The following is a 14012-nucleotide window of genomic DNA, read 5'->3' as shown; positions in this document are numbered from 1 at the left end:
GGTGAACAGGACTAAGGTGGTGGGCACGTTGTAGTGGGAAAACAGGTCTGGAGCACCTGTCCACACTGAGGAGGCCTGAAATGGTTCCAGACTTTTTATATGACCCAGATCAGCAAAGTAATGGCATGTGCCCAGCAAATCTTAAAAAATGGAATAGAAAGAGGTGCCCGGGTGGCTCAGTCGGTTAAGCGTCCGACTTCCGCTCGGGTCATGATCTCATGGTTCGTGAGTTCGAGCCCCGCATCGGGCTGGCTGCTGTCAGCATGGAGCCCGCTTCGGATCCTCTGTCCCCACTCCCTCTCTATGCTCCTCCCCCACTCACACTCTCTCAAAAATAATTAAAAAAAAAAAAAAGGAATAGAGGAAAAGGGAAATACTATTCGGTTGGGCTTGTCTGGGTTACGTGTTCCTTGTATATACACATATTGTATATACAGTATATATATTACCTATGCATGTGTGTATCTCTTTAAACAGGCATAATCTAAACACATAATAGATAAATCAAATGGAAAAACTGAGGACAAACAATTATTTTAAGTGGGGAAAACCGTGCCCTCCCAGCTCCTCCCAGCAACCCCAACCATCTTCCCCAAATACCATTAAAACCCTTCAACACTTTTATAACCACCCACCAAGGATCTGAGCATAATAGAAAGTGCTGAATGTGGCAACTGCTTAACTATTCAGCACTTAATGAGCTCATTAGTGGTTATGTTTGTGTGTGATACACAACAGTTTTGCACAGAATCAGATAGGAATTAGACTCTCCTTCCACACTGCAATGATCATGCCACGGAACTAAATACACAAAAACAAACCAACGAAAAGATGCAAAAGATACCCCAAGATACCATCTACAATTGGACTTGGGTTGGTGGTGCCTCCCGGGCACCTGGCAGGAGCCTGCACAGGGCCCCAGGAAGGGGGAAGATAATTATTAGTAACGTATAACACGTTTCAGCAGCATACCAGACAGGATCGTTATCACGGGAGCCACGACTGGGCATCATCCACATCCTGGACTCAAAACACGACTTAAAAACACTTGCACGGCGGGTTTTTTATTCAAACAGCAAATTCTGGTTTAAATAAAAGAGGGGGGCGGGGGGGAGCAGGTCATTACTGCCACTATTGGATAGAGTTCAAGTATCAGGGAAGTACCCGTAAGTGGCTACAGCAGAAAGTCAGTCTCTTGCCAGGAGTTAGTTGTACATTTTCAGCTGCATTTTCAGCTGCAAGGTTTTACGTGGGGTAAAATCACACGCATCTTAAGCGTGCAGGCGAACTTCCCCAAATGTATACGTCTGTGTGAGCATCACCCGCGTCGAGACACGGAACATTTACGAGATCACCTCACCGACTGAGCCACCCGGGCGCCCCTTCAGTGGTGTTTTTTTGACAAACAGATTCTGATTTGTCATGTTTGATTTTTTTCTGTGTGGCTCATGCTTTTGGTCTTAAAAACATCTGAGGAGATACACTTGATAGTTTTATTGCTACAGAATGTCCTTTGGAGTGACAGCAGTATTTGTCCTCAGTCTCCCCCACCCTGGCAGGGTCCCCAGGAGTGTTTGTTACAGCGGAGGGAACAGAGGGCCTGAGGACAGGGTGGGATGTACCATGGAGCCGCAACACACACACACACACACACACACACACACACACACACACAGCTACAGCCACCAAAATAGCCATCAACCCACTGGAATGTCCTACCTCTCGATGAGGGCAGAAATCCACATGGTGACCTGTGCCTTAAGATGAGGGGGCCAGAACGACACTATTTCTCCATCATGTTTCCTAACTTTGGGTGGAAACAGGAATTGAGGACTGGGGAAGATCTGGGGAGATAGATACACACACACACACACACACACACACACACACACACACACACACACATACACACACACACACACGCCTATACCCCAGCATCGAGGCCTCCCAGATCTGATGTCAGGGAGAGAGGCTGGGACCCTGGATCCCTTAAGTGTGCAGCAGGAAGGGCCTCCAGAACCCCGGTTCACAATCCCAATGTCCAGAGTGCCCCCATCAGCACAGGGAAAAGTCCCCATGGGGTTTACATAACCGACTCCTTCTCACAGGAGTCTGTATCCCCAGCAGATCCCAGGCGGTGTTTGAGGAGGGGGTTCCCCTCCTCAGTGGGGGCGGGCAGTGGAGCCAGGGGCATCTCACTCTTCACTTGGATCAACTCTGGCACTGAACTCCGCATCTCTGTACGATCCATGTAATTTTGGAGGAGTCCCGCCCCAAAGGCATCACCTTCCACATTGAGGACTGTGCAGGACCGGTCCCTGAAGAACAGGATAGGGAAGTGAGTGGGAGACGGGAGGGGGGAGCGGGGAGGAGAGAGGGGAGAGGGGAGAGGGGAGGGCCCAACCCTCCCACCTCTCCTCCCGATTCTTTTTTTTTTTTTTAATTTTTTTTTCAACGTTTTTAATTTATTTTTTTTGGGACAGAGAGAGACAGAGCATGAACAGGGGAGGGGCAGAGAGAGAGGGAGACACAGAATCGGAAACAGGCTCCAGGCTCTGAGCCATCAGCCCAGAGCCCGACGCGGGGCTCGAACTCACGGACCGTGAGATCGTGACCTGGCTGAAGTCGGACGCTTAACCGACTGCGCCAACCAGGCGCCCCTCTTTTCTTTTCTTTTTTTTTTTTTTTGAGATAGAGAATCCCAAGCAGGTTCCGCACTATCAGAGTGGAGCCTGAAACAGAGCTCGAACCCATGAACCAGGAGACCATGACTTGAGCCGAAATCAAGAGTCGGATGCTCAACCAACTGAGCCACCCAGGCACCCCCCCTCCCCCAAGATCTTGAGGTCCTTGCCACACCCTCCTTCATGGAACCCCGTTCTGCTTCTAGATCCAACTCATCGCTCTATCCTCCCAAATATCCCTTCCTCCTAGAGCCTCCAAGATCTTTTCATCTGGAATCCAAGAAGCCCCCTACTTCTCTTCTTTTCCATGAAATCTAAGCGCCCCATCACACTTTCTTTGCCTTAGGACCCCAAAGATCTCCTCCTCCATCCTCTCGGGACCCCAAATGATACTTCTTCCAACAAAGCACAAGATTTGCTCCTCCTAGAACCTCAAAAGTTCATCCCTCCCTTTTCTTGGGGCCTCAAAAGACCCATCCACCTCTCCTCTTCCCACTGAAATACTATGCTCTCCCTCAGGCCTTTCTCATAATCCTAAAGATCTCTTTTGGCCTCTTTATACTTTGGGGGGGGGGGTGTGCCATTTTCAAACATGGGGCTGTAATTCACATATGGTAAAATTCACCCTTCGAAAGTATACAGTCCCGTGGCTTTTCGCATATTCAGAGTTGTACGACCATCACGTCTATTTCATTCCAGACCGTTTCCATCATTCTAAGAACACTCTTATACCCATTAAACAGTTATTCCCCATTCCCTCCTCCCTCTAGCCCCTAGCAACTGCTAAACCACAGTCTACAGATTGGTCTATTTCCACATGGGGCTCAGCACCGACAACATGGGGCCTGCCTGGGATTCTCTCTCTCTCTCTCTCTCAAGTAAATAAATAAATAACCATGAAAAAAAAAAAGAACCTCAAAGATCCCTTCTTTCCCTCTGATTAGAACGCTCAAGATGCCATCCCCTTTCCTCTGGAACTCCTTCCTTCCTCTCCTCTCCTCCTCGGAGGCTCTCGATGACCCTCTTGTTCATCTCCCTTCCCAGGGTACCCCTTGGGCCCCTGAAGCCCCAAACCCACACTTACACTAGCCAGTCCACAGCCAGGATCAAGGAGATGTCGTGAACTGGCAGGTTGACTGCCTCCAGGATGATGGCCAGAGTGAGGACACCTCCAGCCGGAATGCCCGCGGCCCCCACGCTGGACGCGGTGGCGGTGACCCTGGGGGAAGAGAAGGGCGGTCAGTGAAAGATCTCGGTAGGGGGAGAAGCTGCCACGGGAGCCCTGCCCCCCTCCGGCCTCTGTCCATTCTCGGGGGAGGGGTCAAGTGGGTCCGGGGTCCTAGCTGCAGCCACCCCACACTCACAGGATGGTGATGATCTTCACAAAGTCCAGGGGTTGCTGGTTGAGCTGTGCGATGAACACTGCGGCCACACACTGGAAGAGCGCCGCCCCATCCATGTTGACGGTGGCACCGATGGGTAGGATGAAGCGGCTGATGTGCTTGGCGACACCATTCCTCTCCTCCACGCACTTCATCATCAGCGGCAGCGTGGCCGAGCTGAGCGGCGGCGGCAGGTCAGTTAGCGCACTTGACCCACCCCCTGCCGAAGCCCCGCCCAGACCGCGCTGGCCAATCAGCACAAGCCCATGCTCCGCCCGCCAGCCTAGACCCCGCCCCCGCCAGCCCCGCGCCTTGCCACCCCCAGCCTTCTGCAGTTCTCGGCCCTTCTCTTCCCAGAGCCAGAGGCGGGGGGGGGGGGGGGGGGGGGGGGGGGGGGGGGGGGGGGGAGGGGGGGGGATCCTGTAGAATGTCAGGATTCCAACCTGTGTGAGGCCTCGACCCCCTGGGAGGGTATGGACGGCTCTCCTTCACAATACACACAAAAATTGAAACCTAAATTCTATCTAGCACACTTCCCCCCCCCCCCCCCCCCCCCGACTCCACCAATAATAGACCTTGGCTAAGAATTACTACTCCCTTGGGGCTGCTGCTGTGGGGACAGCCAGGTTCTGAGGGGACAGGTGGACAAAATACCTAGAAAAGGGTGGAAAGAGCTCCCAGAGGTTGGATCCAGGGGGCGGCACTAGACCACTGCCCCCTAGGGCCAGGCCTTGTGGAGGAGGAGAGGTTTTCAGGAAGGGAAGAAGAATCTCTAAGCAGTCAGTGGTTTTCCAAATGCGGGGGGGGGGGGGGGGGTGGCGGGGGTCGGTTCCAGGACCTTATGAGAGACTTTACTAAAGTATGGCCCCTGTACCCAGATCCAACGTCCCCAGATACGAAATTTCAAGGGTCTCCAGAAACCTGGTGTCCACTTAGGGCCCCTTAGCTTAAAACTCCTGCATTGGTCTGCCCCAAGGCCATACCTAGAAGAGGTCCCGAAGGCAGTGGCCAACGGTGTCACGATACCCCACAGGAAGCGGTAGGGGTTTTTGCGGGTGAAGAGGAAGTAGATGAGGGGCAGCACCAGGAGCCCGTGGATGGCGTGGCCCAGCAGGCAGCACAGGATGTATTTGCCGAGACTGGTGAAGAGCAGCCCCACGTCCTCCACTGCCACGATCTTGCCAGCCACCAGGAACAAGATGCCCACGGGGGCATACCTAATTACACAGGAGACCCACTGCAGCCTCTGACTACGTGCCCGCCCAGGGCCGGGCTTTGCGCTCAGTGCGCAGCCCGACCACAGCCTCCCTCGCGGGCAGGAGACACCCAGATCCATGTGTGATTGAGTTCTGGCACCCTCCCTGCCTGCCATCCTCCAAGCTCCATCCCCTTAAAAATAGGGCAGAGGGGAAAAAAAAAAAAAAAAAAATAGGGCAGAGGGGAGGGGCGCCTGGCAGGGGGCAGGGGGCTCAGTCAGTTACACGCCCAACTTCCGCTCAGGTCATGATCTCTCAGTTCATGAGTTCGAGCCCCACATCGGGCTCGCGGCTGACAGCTCAGGGCCTGGAGCCTGCTTCAGAGACTGGTGTTTCCCTCCCTCTCTGCCTCTCCCCCCTCACGTTTTTTCTCTCCCAAAAACAAACATTAAAAAAAAAAAAAAGAAGAAGAGAATAGAGCAGAGGGAGATCAAAGAAGCCTGGGAGCCTCTATTGCCAGCCGAAGTACAATCGCCAACCAGATTTGGACTTAACATGGGGCGCCTGGGTGGCGCAGTCGGTTAAGCGTCCGACTTCAGCCAGGTCACGATCTCGCGGTCCGTGAGTTCGAGCCCCACGTCAGGCTCTGGGCTGACAGCTCAGAGCCTGGAGCCTGTTTCCGATTCTGTGTCTCCCTCTCTCTCTGCCCCTCCCCCGTTCATGCTCTGTCTCTCTCTGTCCCAAAAATAAATTAAAAAAAAAAAAAAAAAAAAAAAAAGATTTGGACTTAACACGTACCCCTCCACCCCATGCGTGAGGCATTTACGTTTTCTGGGTTCGTGGTTATAGTAGCTAGGATGATTTAAACCGATTCAATCTCTCCCCACGTCCATGCAATATAAACAGTCCGCAGTTCATGTCTTGATAACAACCCATAGATACAAAGTGGTTGAATCTTTACCGCAATCCCACGAGGGAGCCCCTCTTTTAGTCTTTTGAAGCTACGGTTGAATTAAAATCTCACAGGTCCGTCAAACAGGGACATTAATGCTACCAGCCTCATAGGAATGTCGCACGTTAATGAAAGGACTTGAAAGCTTTTTGTACCCAATAAGTGATCTATGAACTTCTGCTGGAATTATTATCGCCCTTTCCCGGAGCAAAGATCCCAGGGGCGCTCGTGCCTCCCAGCCAGGAAGCCTCCCAAGACCGCCTCTCTGTTTGATCACTGCGGCTTGTTGTCCCTCAAACCCCTTCCCCTCTTTGGTAACAGAAGAAAGGTGGCCTTTCCCAGCCACCTGTAAAGCTAGGTTTGGCCAAATGCCCAAGCTCTGGCCTGTGGGATGTGCCCCCAAGTTATACAAGTGACGTACTTGATAAAGATTAGTGTTGATCGGAGGCACGCTATAGGTCAGGCAGTGCCCCAAGGACTTTACACGTTTTTTCTTTTGTTTTGTTTACCGTTTATTTATTTTTGAGAGCGAGGGAGACAGAGCACGAGCAAGAGAGGGGCAGAGAGAGAGGGAGACACAGAATCGGAAGCAGGCTCCGGGCTGTCAGCACAGAGCCTGACGCGGGGCTCGAACTCACGGACCGTGAGATCCTGACCTGAGCCGAAGTCGGACGCTCAACCTTCGGAGCCGCCCAGGCGCCCCAGGACTTTACACGTTTTAACTCATTTGTGCCTGGAACTGTCAATCCCGTTGTCCAGATGGGGAAACTGAGACACAGCCAGGTAAGTAACTTGTTAGAGGGCACGCGGGCGGGAAGCGGCTTGGAGCCTGCTCTTACCCACCCACCACCCTGACTCTCTGGCAAGGAGCCTTTACGAGGTTGTGCAGCCTCTTAAATGTCGCCTGCGCCAGAATCAGGATGGGGTGGGGCAGGGGGGGGGGCGGGGAGCGGAGGGATTTGTTAAAAATGCAGCAATCCTGCTCCCTCTCCTGACTTCCCACCTTCTCGATCTCGAGATCCTGGATCTCGATCCAGGGAAGGTAGAAGCCAGAGGCCTCTGCACATGTGAGATCATTTAATAAAACTGATAATAATAATCATAGCTAACATTAAGTAAATGCTCAGCAGGTGTTAGGCCTTTAAAACATTTGCCCGGGGGGGGGGGGGCGCCTGGGTGGCTCAGTCGGTTAAGCATCCGGCTCTTGATTTCGGCTCAGGTCATGGTCTCACCATTCGTGGGATCGAGCCCCGAGTCAGGCTGTGTGCTGTCAGCACAGGACCTGCTTGGGATTCTCGCTCTCCCTCTCTCTGCCCCTGTCCCACTCTTGTGCTAGCACGTGTATGCAGACACGCAAGCTCACTCTCTCTCTCTCAAAATAATTTAAAAAAAAAAACCCACTTTGTAAGCGCTTTACTTTTACCTCATGCCACTCGTCTCCTGTACATTCGATCACATTTAAGTCTCTGCAACTGAGATGCACTAGCTAAACCGGGGCCACGGCTTGGCCGTCCTTTTGTCACTTGCCAGGAGGGTCCGGAAGGTGCCCCCGTCAGTCTTAGCTCCCATGGGATACAGCACTGTCCTCACGTTATCATGAGGAAACTGAGGCACAGAGAGGGTAAGTCACTTGCCCAAAGTCACACAGCCAGGGGACGGTCAACGCTGGGTGCGGGTCCAGGCCAGGCGGCTCCAAGCAGCAGAGGGAGGGTCGCCCGATCCCACATCCCCAGCCCCCACTCCCCCCACCTACCACATGATCCAGGAGACCAGCACCATGGTGGCGTCATTGAAGGAGTTGAAGAAGCGGATAAGCAGTTCTCCCTCGGGCCCCAGCTTCTGCAGGGCCACGCCAAAGATAATGGCAAATACCACCAGGCCCAGGATGTTCATACTATCTACCTCATCCCCAACGGGCACCTTTGGGTGAGGAACAGATCAGAAAGGGAGGAGGAAACTCAGTCAACCTGCACAGTCACTAAGGGCCTGTTCTGGGCACTGCTGGGACCCAGCACAGACAAGATGGCTCCTTGGGTCCCTTCCTCCCAAGGCTCACGGTCCAGGTCCTGGGGAAACAGACCTGTCATCAGGGACCACCCACGATGGTTGGAATAGGGAAACCCAAGGTAGTGTGGGAATTGAAGGGGTTGCCGGCTTGGTTGGGGGGAGGGGGATCAGGGAGGGCTTCGTGGAGGAAGGGGCAGAGATCTGGAGAATAGGAGGATGAACCAGGTAAAGAGCGGCGGTAGAAGGTTCTAGAGAGAGGAAACAATGCGCAACAGTCTGGAAAGGGCAGCAGCTCGGGCATTCGAAGAGCAGAAAGAAACTGGGGCTGGAATAGGCCGGGCAGAGCCCGAACAGGAAGCTGGGTAGGCGGCCGGGCAGAAGCCCGATTCTGCAGGGTCTCCGGGATTGTGGCCAGAAGCCTGGGCTTTCTTCTGAGGGCACTAGGGAGCCCAAAGGGGCTCCAGGCAGGGGAGAGACAGCATCAGGTTTGTGCTTTGGAAAGACCACTCTGGCTGCCAAGTGGAGGAGGGTAGGTAGGAGAGGGGGGCTCTGGGGGCAGATCATCCCAGGGCAGGATGGGATTCGGGCAAAAGAGAAGCCCGGACCAGGGAGGGAGAAGAGGGGGCCAAACGAAGGTACCAGAAGAGACAGAAACGGGGGAGAGGCTGCAGAGAGTGTAAAACAAATACCACCAGATGTCTGAAGACAGGGGACAAACAAAGGCCGGGGTGGGAGCAAAATGGAAAACCCACAACAACGGGCCAAGGGATGCACCCCTTCCTCCCCCCATCCCTTCCCCTGCTCTCACCTTCACCTTGGTTCCGTTGATCCATCTGCTTTCATAGACGGTACTGTACTGCAGGTGGGGTTGGGAACAGTCAGTATCCACGGCCACGGAGGCTCCCCCACCCTGTCCTGCCCTAAGCGCCCCCTAAACATCATCGCCTTTCATCCCCGCCAGCAACCGCCCCGAGGCAGGGTTTTCTTATCAGGCGCCCATTTTCCAGAGGCGGAAACCGAGGCTCGGAGAGGAAAAGGCAGTTGCCCGGGGTCACGCCGCTGGAATTAGAACCCAGAAGGGGCTCAGAACCCGCATGCTCCTTTCTCGAGGAGGGGCACGGGATGGGTTTAGGAGGTTCCCCAAGGACCCTGCGAGATCGTTCAGAAATATGCGGGCATGTGCCCTTGGCCAGGCAGCACCGTAGAGCTGGCACCAAGGGGCTCCAACTGGCTCTCCCCCTCCTTGCCCGCCCCCCACCCCTCGGGACACACCCCCAAGGACTCACTGAGCTGAAGGCTGCGGACACCAGGTTGGAGGGGAAGAGATTTCTGCAGAGACAGACATGGTGGGGGGGGGGGGGGGAGGGGGGTGTGTTATTAAATACCACAGGGGGGGGTTTACGGGGTGGGGGGGGTGGTCTGAGGAGCTGGGTTGGCCTCTTGCGATGGGAAAAAACTCGGGAGGCCCCACTGGCCCCCAGGCCCCAGCCAGGCTTGGTCAGGCAGAGTTGAGCCCTGGCCTGCACACTTTTCCAGGGTGTGGGGAGTCTGAGCTGGCCTCCCAGGGCCCCCGTGGGGTGGCCGGCCAGCCCCGAGGGATTGTGGACTGGCCGTAAGGAATGCTGGCTTCCCAAGGCAGGGTCACCTGGGCCTCAGCTCCACCCTGGGCAGCAAACTTAATACCCTGGGCGTGTTGCATCAGCCAACTTCCTCCTGGAGGGCCGAGAAACGCTGCAGCCCTGGGGCCGGGCTGAGAAAGGCAGGGGACGGGGGTGCATTGGAAAAGGGGTAGTGAGAGAGGGTGACAAGGGATGGCGGTGTGTGCGCGGCAGCCCACATTCAACCCCACTGGGCGTGTCAGGGGATCGGCGGGACCCTGACCCTCTTGCGTCTCTCGGAGAGGGAAGAAAAGAAGGGCTGAAGTGTCCACAGTCCCTGCAATGCTTGATATAAAGCCACTCGTGTGATCCTGGCTCAGGGATCCGCACCGTCATCCCCATTTTCTAGAAAAGGGAACCGTGGGGCGCCTGGGTGGCTCAATCGGTTGAGCATCCGACTCTTGATTTCCGTTCAGGTCTGGATTTCATGGTTTGTGAGACTGAGCCGACCCTGAGACTCCGCACTAAGCTTGAGATTCTCTCTCTCTCTCAATCGCTCTCCCTCTGTCCCTCTCCCCCACCCTCGCGCGCTCTCTCTCTAAAAATAAAAAATAAAAAAAAAAAAGCAGGGGCGCCTGGATGGCTCAAGTCACTTGAGCGGCCAACTTCGGCTCAGGTCATGATCTCGTGGTTCGGGAGTTCGAGACCCGCATTGCCGGGCTCTGTGCTGCCAGCTCGGAGCCCGGAGCCTGCTTCGGATTCTGTGTCTTCCTCTCTCTCTCTGCCCCTCCCCTGCTCGCGCTCTGTCTCTCTCTCTCTCTCTCTCTCTCAAAAATATATAAACATTAAGAACAAGAGTACTTAAAAAAAAAAAAAAAAAAAAAAAAAAAAAGAACAAGAGTACTTAAACATAAAAACAGTAAAGGGAACCCAGACAGCTGGCTGGAAGGTCCCAACCACTCCTCACCACGTGAGTGGGGGAACGGCGGTTGCTGTGGGTCCCTAGACAGTTTCTCATGTCAACACGTGAGCAACTCGGGGGCACGGGTGAGGGTTCGGACTCGCGGGACAGGGTCGGTGTGCACGTGCTCTTCAATATGTGCCTAGGGGACGCTCGATGTGCCGCTGTGGTCAGTGGCATCCGCGAGCGGCCGTGTAAAGGGAGGTTAGGACACCGTGGGTGAGCACACGTGTGACAGCCGGTGTAAGGCCACGCGTCAGTGTGAGAGAGGCCACAGCTGTGGCTGGGTGTCCGAGGGCCTGTGTCCAGCTCCGCGTCAATTGGCCAGAAAGCTGCGTGGTTCTGAAACGTTCCAGAAAAGTCTCTGAGGGGCTGGCCAAGTGTGAGTGACTGCTATTTTGGCACACAGGGGGAGCCTGGACACATACACATCAACAGCCCTCGAGTGGGTGTGCCCTTGGCCCGGGAGGCCCGTATCCACCCAGGCCTGGCAGGGCTGGGCCAGGACCCAGCTAATCTCGCCCGGCCAGGAGACGACCATCCACTGCAGCTTTGGGACACCAAGCCGGCCCCAGAGTCTCATCTCAGCCTGCGCTGATACCCCCCCGCCAACCCCCGAGAGGCTGGGAGAACCCAGTTCTGCGACTCGTCATTTCCTCCCCCCCCCTACTTCCTGGAAGTCCCCAACCCACCTGGAGACACTGAATCAGGAGGTCCCAAAGGCAAGGCCATGTGGACCCAGGGGTCTGCCCTCCTCAAAAGGGAAGAACTATTCTTGGGATGGGGCGGGGGTGGGGGGAGCAGAGATCAGAAGGCAAAGAGCCTGCTCTCTTTCTAGCCGGTCCCGCTGGCCCCCGCTTCTGGGCCGCCTGGTGTTGGGGGGGGGGGGCGAGAAATGGAATGGAAAGTCTTTGGAGATGGCAGGATTTAGCAGGAAGATGTAAAAAGGGAAGTTGCCAGGGCCCAGCCCCGGGCGGGGAAGGGAGGCTGAGAAAAAAACCTGGCTGCGTCCGGGTAACAGGGATGACACATAATATGGGGGAGCCCTGGGACCGGGAAGAGGGCCTGGCAGAGGTCACTCAGATCTCCTCAGGTCCCCTATGAACTCCTCGGGGGTCACAAGCTCTCTGACTCTGGACTCAAATCCTGAGGCCCTGAGCGCCCCCAAATCCCCTCCCAAGTCCCCCCAGAATCCTCTCCCCTCTGTATCCCTTCCCTCCCCCACAAACTCCCCAAGCATTACTTTCTTCCCTCTACGAGACTTCCTTGTCTTATCACCGTCTTGCAGCGTCCCCAGTTACGTCCCCAGGCGCCCCCATTCGAAGCCTCCTTCCCCAGGGGTCTGTCCTCACTCGCTGGACTCTGACCCTCAAAGGGCCACACCATCACCATCCAGCCCTGGGGCCGGGGGGGTGGGGGGGGGGGGGTCCGGGCTCTGGAGGACTCAAAACCCTCTAGCGTTCGCGTGGTCGCTCCGGCCATCCCTAACACGGGTCCCCTCCCCACGTGGCTTCCCCGCCCCCGCCCCCCCCCCCTCGACGACTTCCACCGGGCGGGCGGGGTCTGACCTCACAAGATCCAGGAACGAATCGAGGACCTCCTTGCTGGGGGCCTCTTCCTCTTCCACGGCGCCCGTGGCGCCGACCGAGGCGTTGATGGCGGCGAAGGTGGCCCCCGGCCGCAGGGCCAGCGCCAAGCCCACGCCGAGCGCGGACGCCAGCAGCGTGGTGACCAGGAAAAAGAGCAGCGCCCAGGCGCCCAGGCGGCCGAGCGCGCTCGAGTCCAGGCTGGAGGCGCCGCCGATCAGGCTGCACACCACCAGCGGCAGGATGATCATCTTCAGCAGGCGCAGCAGCAGCTCGCCGGGGAAGGCGAAGGCCGCCAGGCGCGCGGGGCCCAGCGCTAGCGCGCCACCGGCCCCCGAGACCCCCAGCCCCAGCGCCACGCCTGCCACCACGGCCGCCACCGTCAGCAGCACCAGCAGGTTGGCGCGAAGGCAGCGGCGCACCCGCTCCCGGGAACCGCAGCAGCGGCCTCCTGCCGGGTCGGGGTCCTCTTTAGGGAGCAACGTCGGGGCACCGTTCCCGGTGGGCTCGGCCGCCTCGAACCCCTTGGGCTCTCCGCGCGGGGGATCGGCCACCATGTTGGAACGCCCCCCGGAGTTCTGCGGCGTCTGGAAGCTGCGAGCGCTTGGGGGGCTCCTTCCCGGAACGCCGACGTTCCTTAGAACGGAGAGTTTTGTAACACAGCCTGGAGGCTGGAACTCTGGAGGGTTCCTTGGAGTTGGGAGTTCACGGCGCCGAGGTTCCTTGGCTCGTGGAAGCTGGAGTGTCTGAGATCCCGAAGCTGGGCGCCGAGGCTCCTCTGCTCTCCCAGGTTGTGTCCTGCGCCCGAAACCCCTGGGTTTCTCGGCCCTAGGGATGGGAATACAGGAGTGTATCAGGCTGGGACAGGGGGTCTTGGGCTCTGGAAGGCTGAAGGCGTCCAAGTGGCAGAGGTCCTCAAGAGGCCACGTCCCGGTAGCGCCGATCCGGGAGGCAGGGATCCGGGGCGCCGGGGTCCTGGAAACGGAGGCTGGGAAGCTTGAACCTGGGGGACGGGAGACAAGAGCTCCAGGAAGAGGGAAGCTAGGCTTTTGCGTCTGGGAGGGGAGATCCAAGCCCCTGAGTGCGGAAGGCTGCGGTCCGGGACGCCGGGAGGTAACAGCCACCGATCCCGGGGGCAGCTCGCGGGCGCGCCGCGTGGCTCTGAGCCCGCAGGGCGGAAGCTGCGAGAATTAAGGGCAGGGGCGAGGCTTGAGAAGGCGGGCGGCGAACGGCGGGCGCCGATTGGCGGCAGTGTTTAATGAGCCATTCTGCGAGCGAGAGGTGGGGCTGAGGCCAGAGTGGGGCCAATCAAACGTAGAAGGCAGACTAACAAACTCTCTATCGAGGGGCGGGGACACTGGGGGGACGGGGACGGGGGCGGGGCCCTGTTGGGGCGGGGCCTAACGAGCGAGGCTTTTTTTTTTTTTTTTTTTCCCGCCAAAGGAATCGCGATGCAGGTAGGGGCCGTTAACCTACAGCAGTTCCCTGGCTTGAGGGTCTCTAGAAAGTGCAAGTGGTCGGCAGGTGGCTCAACCCAGCTGCGACGGCTCCGCCCTGAGTTCAGTCTTTCGTCGCCTCTCGGAGCTCAAGTTCCTCGAATGTAAAATGCAGATTAGGAAAAGCTCATCCCACCCATGATTGGCGTT

General features: G+C 56.7%; 1 protein-coding gene across 4 annotated transcripts; it reads right to left on the bottom strand.

Annotated features, from left to right (window-relative positions):
• Window positions 1-1479: 1479 nt before the first annotated feature.
• On the bottom strand, window positions 1480-13575 carry SLC1A5 (solute carrier family 1 member 5). 4 transcript variants are annotated; one of them, XR_009256018.1, is made up of 9 exons: window positions 12349-13549; window positions 9508-9550; window positions 9030-9077; window positions 7968-8134; window positions 5050-5283; window positions 4049-4243; window positions 3769-3903; window positions 1917-2318; window positions 1480-1676 (listed from the first exon to the last, which is right to left on the bottom strand). XR_009256018.1 is itself a non-coding variant. In XM_058707869.1 (8 exons), the coding sequence occupies exons 1-8, from the start codon at window positions 12921-12923 to the stop codon at window positions 2084-2086; spliced, it is 1632 nt and encodes a 543-aa protein (XP_058563852.1). In that variant the 5' UTR covers window positions 12924-13575; the 3' UTR covers window positions 1896-2083. The 4 variants fall into 4 exon arrangements, 2 of the variants coding, with proteins under 2 accessions (XP_058563852.1, XP_058563853.1); XR_009256019.1 differs by having other exon boundaries at window positions 1923-2318; XM_058707869.1 differs by lacking the exon at window positions 1480-1676 and having other exon boundaries at window positions 1896-2318; window positions 12349-13575.
• Between the last annotated feature and the right edge of the window lie 437 nt (window positions 13576-14012).

The sequence above is a fragment of the Neofelis nebulosa genome, chromosome 17 (assembly GCF_028018385.1).
Source record: "Neofelis nebulosa isolate mNeoNeb1 chromosome 17, mNeoNeb1.pri, whole genome shotgun sequence".
NCBI classification, from domain to species: domain Eukaryota; kingdom Metazoa; phylum Chordata; class Mammalia; order Carnivora; family Felidae; genus Neofelis; species Neofelis nebulosa.
This window is presented reverse-complemented; position numbering and strand designations above follow the sequence as displayed.

Coding starts and splice junctions, on each gene's coding strand:
- SLC1A5 (XM_058707869.1), bottom strand. CDS start 12,923: ATGGTGGCCGATCCCCCGCGCGGAGAGCCCAAGGGGTTCGAGGCGGCC. Junction 9,551..12,348: donor TCGTTCCTGGATCTTGTGAG/GTCAGACCCCGC, acceptor CTGTCTCTGCAG/AAATCTCTTCCCCTCCAACC. Junction 2,319..3,768: donor CTGGCTGTGGACTGGCTAGT/GTAAGTGTGGGT, acceptor CCTGTTCTTCAG/GGACCGGTCCTGCACAGTCC.